The sequence below is a fragment of the Narcine bancroftii genome, chromosome 5 (genome assembly GCF_036971445.1).
Source record: "Narcine bancroftii isolate sNarBan1 chromosome 5, sNarBan1.hap1, whole genome shotgun sequence".
Classification (NCBI taxonomy): Eukaryota; Metazoa; Chordata; class Chondrichthyes; order Torpediniformes; family Narcinidae; genus Narcine; species Narcine bancroftii.
This window is the reverse complement of record NC_091473.1, coordinates 165,513,115-165,530,200: the sequence shown is the minus strand read 5'-3', so window position 1 is coordinate 165,530,200 and position 17,086 is coordinate 165,513,115. Positions and strand designations below refer to the sequence as shown.

Sequence of the window (17,086 nt, the reverse complement as noted above, 5' to 3'; positions counted from 1 at the left end):
GTGGTGTTTGATATAATGTCATAATCCAATTAATAAATCCTCGTCCTGTACCTAACTTTTCCAATGTTTTAAACAAAAAAGGCCATTCGAATCTATCGAATGCTTTTTCTGCATTAGTGATACTACTATATTGGGGTCCTTCCTTGATTGAGCTAATGTATTATGTTAAATAATCACGCCAGGTTATTTGACGCATATCTACCCTTAACAAATCCCACTTGACATGTATGTATTAATTTAAGTAAATACTGTCCCAGCCTGTTCGCCAGTTCTTTTGCTATTATTTTGTAGTCTGCATTTAAAAAAAGATATCGGTCGGTAAGAAGTTTTCCAGAGAGTTTTGTTACAAGCCCAGAGGAGCCCAAAACCCAGCAGCGAAAAATAGTCACCAAGACAAATGGTTACTTAAACAAAAGTTGCTTTTATTTATCTTTAAACATGAAAACAGGATCACACTTTAACTTATCACTATTAACTTAACTTAACCCCCTTCTAATTCTAAGGGCATATGTCTGTAATGTGCAAGTTGAGAAAAGTTCTTAGATTCACAGTCTAATTTCGCTTCTCATTCCTCCAAGTTTACTGATTGCAGGCAATTCTTGTACTGTGCAGAGAATTTAACATTTGTGAAGTTCACCAGGCTTTGGTGCTCGAAAGGTCAATGGTTACCACTCAGAAAGGTTCTTGTCAGTTTTCAAAGAGAGATTTGTTGTTCCTGGACACAAATTGATTCCTTTTAATCAGCCACATCAGTGTCTTGCCAAAGAAACTTGCCCCATCAGTGTTTTCCAAATGATAAGTCTCTTTCTTTAAAGTCACCACAAAGTTCCTTTTTGTTTCTCTTATTTCAAGTGAAACATTAGGCAGCCAGTCCTCTCCTCTTCCATAAACCACTAGGGCTTTGACCAGGCTGAACTAGGCACATACAACCCATCTATAAAATGGTTTCTTTTCCATAAACCACTAGGGCTTTGACCAGGCTGAACTAGGCACATACAACCCATCTATAAAATGGTTTCTTTTCCACAAGCTTGCCAAGTTCCAGTTCCGGCTGCTGACTGACCCCCCTCCCTCCTCCCCCCTCCCCGTTCTCTGATATTCTTTTTCTAATTCCCCAATTTCTTTCTCCAACTTATTTATTTCTAATTAAATTCTATTTTGATCTTTTTTGTAAATAAAATGATTTGTCTGCTTAAGTATGCCTTTAATGTATCCCATATTAAAAAAAAATTATCTGCTGATCCCATATTTGTTTCACAAAAAAATTCAACCTGCCATCTTATAAATTGGCTAAAATCCTTCCTTCTCAGCAACATCATATTCAATCATCACCTATATTTGCTTTCCTGTTTCTCTGATATTTGTATTACAAAAGTTAGTGTCGAATGAGCTATAATTATAATCATGGTTGCATTTGCTACTAGCAAGGCCTTAAGGATTATAGCTCCTGTTTGATTATACTTGGCTGCCTGCAAGGGCTGTCATAGAGCAAGATCTGTAATGAAGGCTTGCAGCCTCATGGCATGCCTCATAGGCTGTTTACAAGAACATTAAAGACCTTTTTCCTTCATCCACATGTTGTCTAAGAACTCACATATATGAATACAAGATGAAACATGGTGTCAGAAGTGGGATGAAGAAAATTAAAAGGAAAAATCTAAAGTCAGTGAAGAGAAGCTAACATAGTGAAAAATGGAAGGATGACACCCATCAGTGAAATTTCAGTTGACAGGTAGTGTGGCTGAAAACTGGAACAGATTCAAACAATGATTTGGATTGTATTTAGTGGCAGTTGAAGCTGACGGGAAAAGTGATAAAGTGAAAGTGTCAGTTTTCTTACATGTCGCCCTGGAGGTGCATAATAACTTCACATTCACTGCTGAAGGAGATAAAATGAAAGAATAAAAAGATAATGGAACAGTTTGAGGCACACTGCATACGTAAAAGTAACATTTGAGAGGCACGTGTACAGAAAACAGTAGAAAGTATTGATCAGCATGTGACTGAATTGAGAAATAGAAGCAAAATGTCTGAATTTGGTGGACCGACCGACTCACTGATAAAAGACAGACTTGTGTGTGGTATTCCAGATAATAGTCTCAGGGAAAGACTGCTCAAGGAGCAAAATTTAGACTTGGAAAAAGCCATAGCACTCTGTAGGGCATTTTGCCGATTTATGAATTCATGAAAGAGTACAATGACTTATTTCAGGGTCTAGGCTGCTTTCCAGGAGAACACACAATCAGAGTGAATAAATGTGAGCTGTCAGTAATACATCCATGCAGAAAAGTTCCATTCGTGCTTCAAAAGCAACTAAAAGCAGAGTTGGACAGAATGGAAAACCTGAACGTGATTCAGAAGGTAGAAGAGACAATGGAGTGGGTGAGTTCACTTGTTGTTTTGGACAAAAAGAATGGAAAGCTTAGAATTTGCCTGGATCCAAGAAATCTAAACAGAGCAATAAAGAGAGAACACTTTAAGCTTTGACGTGTGAAAAAATCATGTCACAGTTTGCAATTGCAAAGTTTTTCAGCAAGTTAGATGCATCATCAGGATTCTGGCAGTTAAAATTGGACAAGTTCAAGACTGTGCACGTTCAATAGTCCATTTGATAGATACAGATTCCTAAGGTACCATTCGGAATTGCCTCAGCTCCTGAAGTGTATCACAAAACTATCCATATGGTCTATGAGCACCTGGACAAAGTTGATACCTCATGGATGCATCATAGTATGGGGAACCACGAGAATTGAGCATAACGAAAGAGAGAGACTAAGGAAAGTGCTGGAAGCAACAAGGAAAGCAAACCTGATTCTGAATAGAGAGAAATGCCAGCTCGTGGTGACAACCAACATTTGTAGGGGATATTTTTGGCAGTGAGGGCATCAGACCAGATCCCAGAAAGGTATCTCCCATTGGGAACATGCCAAGGCCACAATGCAAAAAGGATGTACAGAGGTTTAATAGAATGGTCAATGAAATGGGTAAATTCTTATCCAACCTCTCAGAAAAGATGGCTCCATTGAGAAGACTAACAAAAAAGAACATTAAATGGAGTGGAATCATGAACATGAAAAGTCATGGAGTGAACTAAAGAAACTGCTCACAGAGGAACCAGTTCTGAGGTTTTACGACCCAGTGAGATCCATCAAGAGATCATCAGACGCATCACATCAGTGGAGTTCTTGTGCAAAAATATAATAACTGGCTCAATGACAGATGTGATATGCTCAAATTGAGATGCTCAGCATCACATACGCCTGTGAAAGATTTCATCAGTTTGTGTCAGGACAAGCAATCAGTGTAGAGACTGACCAGAAGCCCTTGATTGCATTGTTCCAAAGCCATTAAATGAATGGCCACTTAGAATACAAAGAATGATGATTAGGCTGCAATGCTATACACTGAATGTGGCATACACTCCGGGTAAGTTAATGTACACAGCAGACACGTTGCCTAGAGCTGTTGACACGAGAGCCCTCAAACACCAAAATGGATGAAGGTATGAACGCTTCATGGACATGATCACGTACACCGTCCATATCAGATGAAAAAATGAAGCTCATAAAGTCAGAGAGAAACAAAGATGAAACACTGCGACAACTGAGAAAAAACATCTTGGATGGATGGCCCAACATGAAGCAGAACTGCTCACCTGACATTTCAGAGTCCTGGAACTGCAGGGTGGAACTATTAGTGATTAAAGACATCATCTAAAAGGAAGCAAAATCCTTATCCCAAAAAGTCTGAGAAAAGAGATGCTAAAAAGGATCCATGGAGGACATCTTGGAATCGAAAAGTGTAAGAAAAGAGCATGAGAGGTGATGTACTGGCCAAGAATCAACAATGATATAACAAATGAAGTGTCAAACTAGACAACATGCTGGAAATATCAAGCAAGCAATCCTGCAGAACCACTAAAGCCACACCGAGCACCACACAGACCTTACCAGAAGGTAGGCGCTGACCTATTCGAATGTCAAGGGAAGGACCATCTTGTAGTCACAGACTATTACTCCCTATATCCAGAGGTATGTAAACTGAACACCACCACTACAGATGCTGTAGTAACAAGTATGAAAGCCATATTCTCTAGTCATGGCGCGGCAAGTGAGTTCTTCAGTGACAATGGACCCCAGTTTTGCATTTCAAAGTTCTGACTTTGCCAAAGAATGGGACTTTGTACACACCATGTCAAGTCTTCATTTTCCACAGTCCAATGGTCAATTAATTAAAAAAAAACCAGTAGACAGTGAAAAGACTGATGAACAAGGCAAAAGGCAGTGGCATGGACTTCTACCAGAGCATGCTAGTATGCCACACAATGCTGCTTGAGTGTGGTATGTTACCAGCACAACTCCTTAGGTGAAGATGAAACCTACCCATTCAAGAGAACCTCCTAAAAACAAAAGAGTGGGATAAAGTGAGGAAGTTCAAAGAACAACAGAAAGAAAAGCAAAGGTATTAGTTTGACAGAGGAACAAAAAAACCTACCAGAACTCAACACTGGTAAGCAAGTAAGGCTAAAAGACAAAACAAACTTATGGACTCAGAAGGGAACTGTCCTTAGCGGTCCAACCAAGATCATAACCATTCAGAAAGATGAAAGTGCTGTTCTGCAAAGAAATCGTCGAGATCTTCAAATGGTACCAGACAGTAGATGGAAAGACAGATATTGTTGAACAACCTGAATACACAGCTGAGAAAATATTGTCTGATGCAACAACTCAGATTCAAGGATAATCAATCAGGAGATCGTCAAGACATGAGGATCCTCCTAAGAGACTCAATTAGCAAATTTATAGACTCCTGTTATATAAAATGAAGTAGTGCTATCTTATTCACTCTTCAAGTTTTAGTTTATATCAATGTGAACACACAAAACAATTTAAAAAAATGTTGATAATAATGAAAATTTAAGTTCCTGGTGTTAAAGCTAAAATTGCAGAGTTAAACAAAGGAAACTTGTTAGTTAAAAATAAGCTACTTTTGTTTTAAGATCAAAAGGCCTTTTGCTACTAACAAGGCCTTAAGGATTATAGCTCCTGTTTGATTATACTTGGCTGCCAGCAAGGGCTGACACAGAGCAAGAGACAGCTGTATGATTGGTGATGGAGGTTTGCAGCCTCATGGCTGTTTACAACAACTTTAAAGACGCTTTTCCTTCATCCATGTGTTGTCTAAGAACTCACACATACGAATGCAAGATGAAACATGATCCGAATGTAACCTGGGCAAGTATTCCATTTTTACTACTCTGTCCTTCAAACTCAATGATAATAAAAACAAGTCTATTGGATGCCTCTACACATCCATCAAATTTAAGTCTTTCATATATGAAAGAGTTAACTTAGCCACCTTAGATCTTGTTACTGTTTTTGCCGATTTATTGAGAATTGGATCCAAACAAAAATTAAAGTCTCCACCAATCAATACATTTTGCCTGCTTCAACAACACAAGAAGCTCAAATGCCAGCAACCCATTTCATAGGCACCTCATCCGCAACCATCAACTCATTCCACCATCAACGTAGTGGCAGCACTTTGCAACATCTGCAATATATATAGCAGCAACTCACAGAAATTCCTTAGATGACTCATTGCAAACTAACAACTTTCTATCAGTTGGAAGCACAAGGGCAACTTTCTGACTTGGAAGCACATCACCATTCTGCCCTAGAACTCTCTCCCTAAGAGCATTGTGGGTACAGTAACACCTTAAGGACTGCAGTAGTTCAAGAAGGCTGCTCACACCACCTTAAAAATAACATCTGGAATTTCCAGGCGCCAGATAATTTTTGTAAATTATTCGGGTTGAAACTCAGAATTCTTTACGAGGGCATGGATCCTCAGTTAAACAAGAAAGTGTGCAGATGTTATGATTGTAATTTAATACACTAAAGCACTGGAGAAACTCAACAGGTCATGCAGCATTCTTTATGTAGCAAAGATTCATAACCAACATTTCAAACCTGAGCCTTTCACCATGAGCACAAAAACAGACAGGCACCTGAATAAAATGATATGGAGGAGCACAGGCAAGAGGTGGATAAGGATGGCATGGCAGAACAGGAAAAAGCTGGGAAGTGATAAGGGGAGGGGATAGTTCAGTGAGGGGAGAGGGTAAGGGATGAGAGTTGGAGGAAAGGAAACAAAGGGAATGAGACAGGTGAGGGACCTAACAGAAACCAGGGAAGCCAATGTTAATGCCACCTGGTCGGAAGGTGCCCGGATGGAATATTAGGTGTTTTTTTCTCAAATTTGTGGGTGGCCTCTGTTCAGCAGTGCACGAGTCCATGGACAGCAATTCAAATATGGGAGTGGGGTGCAGAATTGAAATTGTTGGTCACTGGGAAGTCCCTGCTATTGCAGCGGACAGAGTGAAGGTGCTCAGAGGCAATATTGGAGCCTGCAATCCAGTCTCTCCAACATAGGAGGAGGCCACCACAGGAGTAAGGGATGCAGTAGCTGAAGATCCAACTGCGCTGGGTAGGTCAGTCTCCAGAATGGAGGACCATCGCCTTCCCAAGATTGTGTTATATGGCGAGCTCTCCACTGGCCACCGTGACAGAGGTGCACCAAAGAAGAGGTACAAGGACTGCCTAAAGGAATCTCTTGGTGCCTGTCACATTGACCACCGCCAGTGGGCTGATATCGCCTCAAACCGTGCATCTTGGCGCCTCACAGTTCGGCGGGCAGCAACCTCCTTTGAAGAAGACCGCAGAACCCACCTCACTGACAAAAGAGGAAAAACCCAACACCCAACCCCAACCCACCAATTTTCCCTTGCAACCGTGTCTGCCTGTCCCGCATCGGACTTGTCAGCCACCAACGAGCCTGCAACTGACGTGGACATTACCCCCTCCGTAAATCTTCGTCCGCGAAGCCAAGCCAAAGAAAGAAGAAGATGACCCCTGCAGATTCACAAGGTTCATTTCAAGAGTCTGTTTGGGGCCCCAACTTTGGTGTGCCTGTGCAAGTGCATCACTTCCTGCCGTCACAGGTTGTAAGTGTCTGGGGTGGTAGGTGAGAGCAAGGGGAACCCTGATCTTGTTGCCTCTGGGGGCAAGGCAGGGGGTAATAGAGGAGATGCAGGCAGATCAAGAAGCCACTTTTTTTTTGAAGGATGATCTAGAATGGAAGTCCTCCTCCTGGGAGCAGATGCTCAATCTCCTCAATCGAATTTCCGGATATTTGGGGTATCCAGGTATCCGGAGAATGGCCGGATAAATGGAAGGAAATACTCAGGAACTTTGCAGAACGACAGTTGCTTCTATTCCTTAGATTCATAGCAGTCACTGCCTCCTTGTCTTGTTCCTCTCCCGCCCCGCAGGCCCGAGGATGACAGGCGGGGGGGTGGGTGTGGGGGGGGGGGGGCGGTGCGCACTCACCCACGGCTCTCCTGATGCGCGTACGGTCCGCGCCTCCGTCCAGGAAGTTCACCAGCTTCTCCACGTCGAAAGAGGAGGCTTTCCTCTCGCTGTCAATGTCCGGGTTGACAGACCGACCCAGACCGCGGCTCCCCATTTTCACCCGGCTCTGCCCGAGTCGCCGCCCCAAACACCGGGCAACCGCAAGACGCGCGGCGGGCCGCTCTGTTCATTGGCCGCTTCCCTTGTCAATCAAGGTTTTCAGCCCAATGGGACGTTTTGTCGACATCGGGGTTGAAGTTCAAGCTCAATGTTGCAGAAACTCTGCAGTTTCATTGTGTTTTTCTTCCATCTTCCAATTCAGACTTCGTGGAGTGTTATTCCTGGGGAAAATGATGTTGTTTTATCGATTTAAATTTATTTCAAGATTTGCAAAAAAAAAATCATAGTCCCCAAACTTAACTCCGAAGGAAATGTTTGGAAAAAACAAATAACTATTGTGCAATAAAAGTTCCCAGCTCTGATCGAAGGTTAATAGTCCAATGGGTTCACCCGAAAAGTTAATAGATGTTTTAAAGTATGTACTTTTACAAGCAGCAATGGGCTTGGTTCCAAGACTCCACTGGGTGACTGATAGATGCAGTGGTTCTTGCATATGTTTGGTGCTCAGTGAGGATATGAGGCCAGAGCTGCTAAATAATCAAACTTTTATTAAATAAAAGTAAATGCAGCAAACCACGAGTCCCAGGGTCGGGAAACGACCGCTCCTCCCGGGCTCCACTCTAGACTGGGGTTTTATCAGTTGCCCCCCCTCGCGCGAGCTCACAGCGTCCGTTTTGTACGGTCTCCCACACTCGTGCACGTAGTGCGAGGGGGTCTGCAGTGGGTAACCTTTTTTTTCTTTCCACTCACATACCACTTTAAGTGCTCCTTATGCCATAAAAGTGCTCTGTGATTAGTAAGATGGTTTGTGAGTGGAAAGAAAAAGTTTGAAAACCACTGTTTTAATCGTACCTAATTGGCTCGATATGTGCACGGTTTCCTTACTCCAAAGAAAATAGGCCAATGACAATTTTTCTCAAGCAAAATATTCTAGTAACAATTATGTCTAGAGCAGTGATTCTCAACCTTCCCTTCCCACTTGTGAGAGATGAGTAAACTTGACATGAAAATATGAAAGATACAGACACATGGAGTGATGGATTAAACCAGTATGAACAGGCTAAGCGTGGAAATTAGGATGCAGCAAGCAGAGTCAGCCTATGTAAGATAAGAACCTTCTAGTCCTTTCGACAGGATCAGTGAGCCCACCGTATGAATAAGATAAGGAGAGGCAAGGAATAATAGAATGTAGGAAGTAGAGGTAGTCTGGGTGATATAAGGGTCTCCTAGCCCTAGACAGAAGTGCCAAGTTCTACATATTTAATTAGTAAGCCTTACACGGATGTACCAAGTTATACATTCTTTCTTTGGCTTGCTTTCGCGGACGAAGATTTATGGAGGAGGTAAATGTCCACGTCAGCTGCAGGCTCGTTTGTGGCTGACAAGTCCAATGCGGGACAGGCAGACACGGTTGCAGCGGTTGCAGGGGAAAATTGGTTGGTTGGGGTTGGGTGTTGGGTTTTTCCTCCTTTGCCTTTTGTCAGTGAGGTGGGCTCTGCGGTCTTCTTCAAAGGAGGTTGCTGCCCGCCAAACTGTGAGGCGCCAAGATGCACGGTTTGAGGCGTTATCAGCCCACTGGCGGTGGTCAATGTGGCAGGCACCAAGAGATTTCTTTAAGCAGTCCTTGTACCTCTTCTTTGGTGCACCTCTGTCACGGTGGCCAGTGGAGAGCTCGCCATATAACACGATCTTGGGAAGGCGATGGTCCTCCCTTCTGGAGATGTGACCCACCCAGCGCAGCTGGATCTTCAGCAGCGTGGACTCGATGCCTCTGCCATCTCGAGTACTTCGACATTAGGGATGAAAGCGCTCCAATGAATGTTGAGGATGGAGCGGAGACAACGCTGGTGGAAGCGTTCTAGGAGCCGTAGGTGATGCTGGTAGAGGACCCATGATTTGGAGCCGAACAGGAGTGTGGGTATGACAACGGCTCTGTATACGCTTATCTTTGTGAGGTTTTTCAGTTGGTTGTTTTTCCAGACTCTTTTGTGTAGTCTTCCAAATGCGCTATTTGCCTTGGCGAGTCTGTTGTCTATCTCATTGTCGATCCTTGCATCTGATGAAATGGTGCAGCCGAGATAGGTAAACTGGTTGACCGTTTTGAGTTTTGTGTGCCCGATGGAGATGTGAGGGGGCTGGTAGTCATGGTGGGGAGCTGGCTGATGGAGGACCTCAGTTTTCTTCAGGCTGACTTCCAGGCCAAACATTTTGGCAGTTTCCGCAAAACAGGATGTCAAGCGCTGAAGAGCTGGCTCTGAATGGGCAACTAAAGCGGCATCATCTGCAAAGAGTAGTTCACAGACAAGTTTCTCTTGTGTCTTGGTGTGAGCTTGCAGGCGTCTCAGATTGAAGAGACTGCCATCCGTGCGGTACCGGATGTAAACAGCGTCTTCATTGTTGAGGTCTTTCATGGCTTGGTTCAGCATCATGCTGAAGAAGATTGAAAAGAGGGTTGGTGCGAGAACACAGCCTTGCTTCACGCCATTGTTAATGGAGAAGGATTCAGAGAGCTCATTGCTGTATCTGACCCGACCTTGTTGGTTTTCGTGCAGTTGGATAATCATGTTGAGGAATTAAATTAGTAAACCCTAGACAGGATTAGTGAACTCTGTATGAAGAGACTGTAGCTCTAAGAGTCGGAAAGGTGTTAATGGGGACAAGGGCAGGGTTGTGAATAAGGACAATGAGGATAATAACATGAAGGGACACCGACAGGATACCCCCTGGTCCTCCAAGTCACAGAAACAGCACGTAGGCAGGTAGGATTGCCTAATGCCAAACCCATCCAGGAGGAAGAAGAATGTAAGGGGGAGGGTATTACTATACTGAAATTCACTGTATAAAAGTTGGGTGAGCCCCAGTGTGTGTGTGTATTCCCAGGGTAAGGGGAAGCACCCAACTTTGCATTGTTGTAAAATAAATGTTCTTTGTTCTCAATTTTTGTCTCGAGCAATTTCTGTTAAGGTACTTCTATTTCTAACACACTTAAGCAATCCCTTACTAATCACAGAGGCACAGATCTTACTTAAAATGGTAAGTGAGTGGAAAGAAAAAGGTTGAGAACAAGTAGGTGGCAGATGCAGTAAAATGTAGACAAATATGAGGTTATCCAATTTGATGGCAGTAATAGGAAGGCAGATTGATATCCGAATGGTGATAAATTAGGAAAAGGGCAGTGGTACATCAAGTCATTGAAAGTTGGAATGCATGGAGATGGCAAAAGGCATATTGGTCTTTATCATACCATAGAACACTACAACACAGAAATAGTCTGTGCCAAGCTATTATTCTGCCTAGTCCTATTGACCTGCACCCAGATAAAAGCCCTCCCATTTATGTACCTATCCAATTTTTTCTCAAATGTTGAAATCAAGCCCATTTCCTTCACCTGCCAGCTTGTTCCACACTCTCACCACTCCCTGTGGGACATTTTGAATATAGAAGTAAGGAGGGATCACTGAAGTTGTGTCTGCCTTGGTGAGGTCACACTTTTGAGTATTGCAAACAATTATGGCTTCCTCATCGAACAAAGTGCATTCTTGCTATTGGGGGAGTACAGAAAAGGTTCACCAGACTGATTCTTGGAATGGCAGGACTAATGATTGAAGAAAGACTGGATAGAACTGGAGTTATACTCAGCAGAATTTAGATCTCATTGAAGCAAATAAAATTCTCACAGGACTTGATATGTTAGATGCAGGAAGAATGTTCTCAATGTTAAGGAAGTCCAGAACAAGGAGGAGAAAGCCATTTAAGATTGAGAGGTGTATAAACTCCTTCACTCCGAGTCGTGAACTTGTGGAACTCCCTCCCATAGGAAACTGTTAAGGCCAGTTCCTGAGATATAGATATAGATATAGATAAAAGGTGTGGCCCTTTGGCTAAAGAGATCAAGGAATATGGAGAGATCGCATGAAGACACATAATCAACCATAATATTATTGTATGGTGGTGCAGTTTAGTCTTTGGGACTCTGTATTTTTTTTAATGCGCCAATGCTGCCCCAATTCACTGCTGAACGACCAAAGGAACTGCTCACACTAACCATCCGAGACTCTCATTTGTACAAAACAATATTTATTTATTTGTTTATATAGATAAAATATTTGTCCTGCACATGTACTATTTGTCTGTATGTGTGTTATGCCTGGTTGTGTGCCTGTATTTTTTTGCACTGAGGCCCAGAGAACACCATTTTGTCGGGTTGTATCTGTACAATCAGATGACAATAGACTTGACTTGAGTATTTCCAATATTGCCGGTTTAATATTTCAAATACCTGTATAGTTTTTGCTATTTGATCGAGCATTAGCTTCTACATTGCCAACGATTCATCAATAAATTTTGTGGTGTTAGGTCATTTTGGACTTGCTGTCGCTTAGCATCACGACACAGGAGGTGACTTGACCTGTAGAATGTGCCGAATCACTGGATACTAATGTTGTATTCCATCGTTAATTTCACTGTGATCTATTCTCTCTCACAGACTTCCAGAACACAATGTTCAATTCATTAATTTTAGGGAGCTAGATTTTCCAGTTTGTTTCAGAAAACCACACTAGCAACAGTGTTTTGTTCTCTCTCTACAACTTTCTGCAGAGTATTTTAAGCATTTTTGTCTGTTTTGTTTCAGATTTATCACATCTATATTTTTTTAATGCTTTTTTTGACAAGACATTGGCTTTAATATTGCAAAATTAATTGCTGCAAATATTGGTGTTGTTAAGCCATTAAGGCTGATTCAATGACAAACCAAAGTTAATTGAAACATCCTCCTCAGCCACCTTGAAGTTTGCAAAATCAGATCAGAAGACATAGAGCAGAAATAGACTGTTCAACCCACCGAGTCTGCCCTGCTATTTAATCATGAGCTGATCCATTTTCCCACTCAGCCCCACTGCCCGGCCTTCTCCCCATAACCTTTGATGCCCTGGCTAATCAAGAACCTATCCATCTCTGCCTTAAATACACCCAATGACATTAATACCATTAACTAATCTTACTGTTAGCAAAGAACATTTGGAACAGATAAACCAGTAGAAATGTAAATATAGTATTTGTACAATAAATTTTGAAACCAAAGCAAATTTTTGATGCATTAGAAGTTTCTACAAAGTAAAATATGCATTTTTTTTATTTCAAAGTTATAATGACACAAATCCAAAGATGGCAACAATTCAACTGAATATTATGCTCCCCATCTCCCGTTATCTATAATTCAATTGAGTAACCATGATCACAGACTGTAACTTGAACTTAAATGTAGGTTTTGTACATGTAAAAAGGAACAATGTGAGAGAAAATAAACTCAATTTTAGAATGTGCCTTATAGTACTAACTCTAATTGGATGTATATATTCATATTTATGTGTAACAGATATACCTTACCCAACAGTCGATACCTGTTCAGTAACATTGCAAAGGCAAAATTTCAAAAAAGTCCACAGACATCTGTTATCATTAACAACATAATTTGTCACTGGAACAGATAAATTGCATTTTTTTTTCACAATTCCTGTCATAAAATACAAGACTCTTCATTCTATTAACCAGTGAATTGAATGCATGGCAAACAAAATTAAGAGGGGTGGAAAACTTTTTAAATACATGTAAAAAAAATTCATAATTGACCAAGTAATTCCACAGAAAGCACAGTTTCCACGACTCGAACATGACTTAAAAATGTCAGCTTTGTGAAATGTAAAGAACAGAATGAACATAAAAATATTATCAATGAATTCATTTTTATTGTTTATGCAGCTTTGATTTTCAAAGAACTAGTCATTGCATCTCTTGTGCTACACAAAATTCTGGTCTTACCTGACCAGAATTCTGCAAGGCTATTTATTATTGATTTTCTAAGGCTATGGTACTGTTACTTTTCAAAATTAATACAATAATTAGTAAGTTTACAATCTCCTATTTACTTTGTCAATAATTAAATGTGCTGCCAGGAAATCAGAAAACAAATCTTATAGTTTAGGTTTACTTTCAGTAGAAATTTTAATTGTGCAGACCCTATTCATTACTTTTCCAGATATATCAGAAACAATATACCAAGATTTCCAGTACAGGAGTTATCTACATATTTACTATTTCAGGTAGATAATAAATGTATTGAAAATCACTATATATTTCCCAGAGTGCTAGATATTGAGCAATCTATATTTAATCCCTAAATAAACATTTAAAAAAATCAACAGCCAAGAACTCCAAATCTTCCCAGCAGATTCTGGCTAATTCAGTTGTTGAATGTCTGTGTATCACACAATTCATAAAATACCAACACCCACGACTTTAATTTACTTTTAAGATCTGTAGGATAAGATTACTTGCACCCATGTAGCATTTACAATGATAATCTTCCATTAGAAAAATTTTACTTCAAATAGAGCCGGAACAAAAAAAAAGCAAAATATCCGACCAAACTGCAACACAATTAAAAGGCTCATCTTCGATAATAAATGTCAACACATATTATTTCACCTGTCAAAGGGAATATTCAGCCCATTAAAATATTAAGAGTCACTGGTGCAGCAAAGCAGTTGATGTTATAAGCAGAAGAATATTTTACATAAAATTCTCACTATGAAACACTTTGCAAGAGTAACTAGCTGGATTTTCAGTTTTAGTCAGGAATCATACGTTTAAATGTGTTGATAGGTCACTTAGTTAGTACAATTCCTCATTCAGATTCACTGGATTCTTCTCATCTTTGTTTTGATTCAAACAGGCGTCTTCACGTTAAGCAGCACTTTTACATTCTCACCAATTGACCAGGTTCGGTGATTCCAACAATACAAACATTTTTAATGTCTGGAAAAGACTGGCTGTCCATTCACAGCAGAATAAACTATTCATATTTCATTTCCTCTTAAGTAAGACAAGAAAATTAAATGAACTCTAAGTGATGGCGTAGCAAATCAGTCAAGTAGAACTGGTGTTTAGCAGATCACCCAGTTAAAGGCAATTGAGAAGGAAAGTCTTAATATTAGCCGGCCTTCTTCTCAGAACTGAAAGTGGATGTTCTCCGCAAGTTTTTTTTGACTTTGATGAATTCAGGAGCACTCTCTTGTTCTTCTTCGTTCCTCTCCTGTTCTCTTTCCAACTGAAAGACATAATTTCAACATTTAATAGTCATAAAAGTTTCCTCCAATAGTTCCCTCTTTTGCACATAAATTAAAACCATTATGATGCTTTAGGTACATAAATGACTGACAAAAGTTGCATATGAGACTAATGATAATGTCAGGTCTAAAACAAGAAATAATAGAATTTGGCAGAAGTCAGTTTGCAACAGGCTTCAGCTTCAAGGCATTTTTGAAATACAAAACCACTACTCTCTTCCACCTTTCTCAAATTCTTAACTCACATTAATATTTATTCCTAACCCTGCGGCAGAAGGGGAAAATCTTGGATTAATTTCTAGGTTATGTAGAATAAGTTTTCTCATTGATAACCACATTTTCAAATGCAAAAAAAAATTTCAGGAAGTTTCTCAGTGACTCAGGAGAGGCCATTTGAAAGTAGAAAGATATTGGAAGCAAGACTGGAAGAGTTAAGGGCGAGTAGAATTCTGTTTGAGCGAAGACAGGTAGGATAATAGAACTCTGGTTGATGGGAGATATTGCGGGTTCTGATCAAGTAAAGAAGAAAACAACATGAAGCAGGTATAAACAAGCTGGATCAAGCAAGAGCCTTGAGGAGTTTAGCAAATGTGGGAATACATTTAAGAAGAAACTTTGGAGGACAAAAAGGGAACACAAGATATCTCTGCTAGGCAACATAAAAGAGAACCCTAAAAAAATTATATTTGAAGTAAAAAAGCTAGCAAGAGAGTAAATCTTAAGGATCAGTATGGTGGAGCCGTGGGAGATGGACAAGGTCTTAAAAAGAATGCTTCTCAGCTGTACTCATCATGGAGAAGGACATGGAATCCACTGAATTCAGGGGATATCTTGAATCATGGTGACATTACAAAGGATGAAGATAGATAAATCCCTTTGGCCTGACTTGGGTTGGGGGAGGGGAGGGAGGAGATTGCTGAGACACTGGCAATGCATTTTGTAGCTTCATAAAGCACAGCTGAGGTAAGAAAAGATTGGAGAGTAGCCAATATTATATCTTTATTTATGAAGGGCTGCAAGGAAAAGGTCAGTGGTGGAAAATGTGCCGGAAGGGATCCTAAAGGGTAAAATCTACTTTCATTAGGAAATACAAAAGGACCAATTGTGGATGGTCAACATGATTTTGTTTGAGGGAGATCGTGTTTCACAAATTTGTTGAGGCGACCAAGAGGATTGATGAGGGAATGAATGCTGTTGACATAAACTTTTACATCTTAAAGCTGGAGCAGAATATTAGAATAGATGAAATGGAGAGTGAGGTAGCAAATTAGACAAAAAGTTGGCTTGTTGGAGACACAGGTTGGTATGGAGTCTTTTCAGATTGTAAACTTTAATCAGTTGTTTGCCATTGACATCAGTGCTGAGTCCAAATTGCTCATCATCTATATTAATGATTTGGAAGAAAATGTAGAGCAAAATTTATATTTAAGTTGGAAAACATTCCACTGACCAGCACTGAGGTTGACTTGCAGTGGTACCACTGATGGAACAGACTGAATCAGCTGTTGAGGGAGAACACCCACCCCCCCCCCCCCCCACCCCGTTAAAAAGGATATGCCTGGGAGATGATCCTACAGGAAGGTGATCACGGCAGTGGACCAGTGAGCGGCTCAGCGACTGAAATACCAGCACAGGCTGCGGGCAGTTTGTGGCTTGGGGTCAGAGGACACACGCAGGTTGCAGGCTGCTGGAGATTGGCTCATAGGAACCAGGTATCATAACTAGGATTCAAGAGGGTGCTGAGGGCACAAGAGGGCTCCCTCGGGAGCTGAAGGTCTTCTGATCGCATCAGAAGTTTGGATCTGGATGCCAATGGTTGGAGCAGGAGTTTGTGCAGCTGCAGAGGCTGCGGGAGCGCTGGGGGTAAATCCATGGATGGCCAGCATCTCTGAAGGGAATTCCTTTGGTTTCTCTTATTGTTCGGAGCAACGGCCAATGCTCAAGGTGACTCTTTGCCTGCCTTGAATTATAAGTTGAATTATATCATGTATATTACATTTTATGTAGTATTACATGACAATAAAAGGAACGTTGAACCTTGTTTTGTGCCCACAAAATAGTCCGAGAGGGAATCAAAATGAGGGAATAACCTCAAAATGTACCCTCCTGCCTTTTACTGTTTGGAGCCAAATTCGAGGTGGTTTGGCTGAACTTTGTTGCATGGTTCTTCTGTTGGGGCAAGCCTTTCACTTTCTTATTTTGGAGAGGGAGAAAGCCAGGTCCAATGTACTGGTTTTGAGAAATGAGTCTGCTCCTTCAGGGCCTTGCCTCCTGCAATCCTCTTGCCCTCTTTGGAGTTGCTGCAGAGAGGGACAGGACACAGGGAGAAATCAAATTTAGAAGAAAGTGTGACAAATGCAAAGGTCTGCGCGAGAAGTAACTAGTGACGGGGAAGTGGGATTGGGGTGGGAGGGAGATTTATAAAAC

The 17,086-nt window shown here is 41.1% G+C and overlaps 2 protein-coding genes across 20 annotated transcripts in view; both read right to left on the bottom strand.

The window, feature by feature from the left end:
- LOC138764133 (peroxisomal acyl-coenzyme A oxidase 2-like) overlaps positions 1 to 7,580 on the bottom strand; it is a 55,692-nt gene extending 48,112 nt beyond the window's left edge. The window contains exon 1 of one of the 2 annotated variants that reach the window (XM_069939580.1): positions 7,392 to 7,580. In XM_069939580.1, the coding sequence (XP_069795681.1) occupies positions 7,392 to 7,527 (136 nt within the window). In that variant the 5' untranslated portion in view covers positions 7,528 to 7,580. The remainder of the gene's footprint in view (positions 1 to 7,391) is intronic. The other variant, XM_069939578.1, reaches the window with a different exon arrangement.
- Positions 7,581 to 12,637: 5,057 nt separating this feature from the next.
- The window catches only part of LOC138764132 (protein FAM107B-like), a 196,789-nt gene continuing 192,340 nt past the window's right edge, over positions 12,638 to 17,086 (bottom strand). For all 18 annotated transcript variants that reach the window (XM_069939560.1, XM_069939567.1, XM_069939570.1 and 15 more), the window contains one exon: positions 12,638 to 14,640. In XM_069939560.1, the coding sequence (XP_069795661.1) occupies positions 14,524 to 14,640 (117 nt within the window). In that variant the 3' untranslated portion in view covers positions 12,638 to 14,523. The remainder of the gene's footprint in view (positions 14,641 to 17,086) is intronic.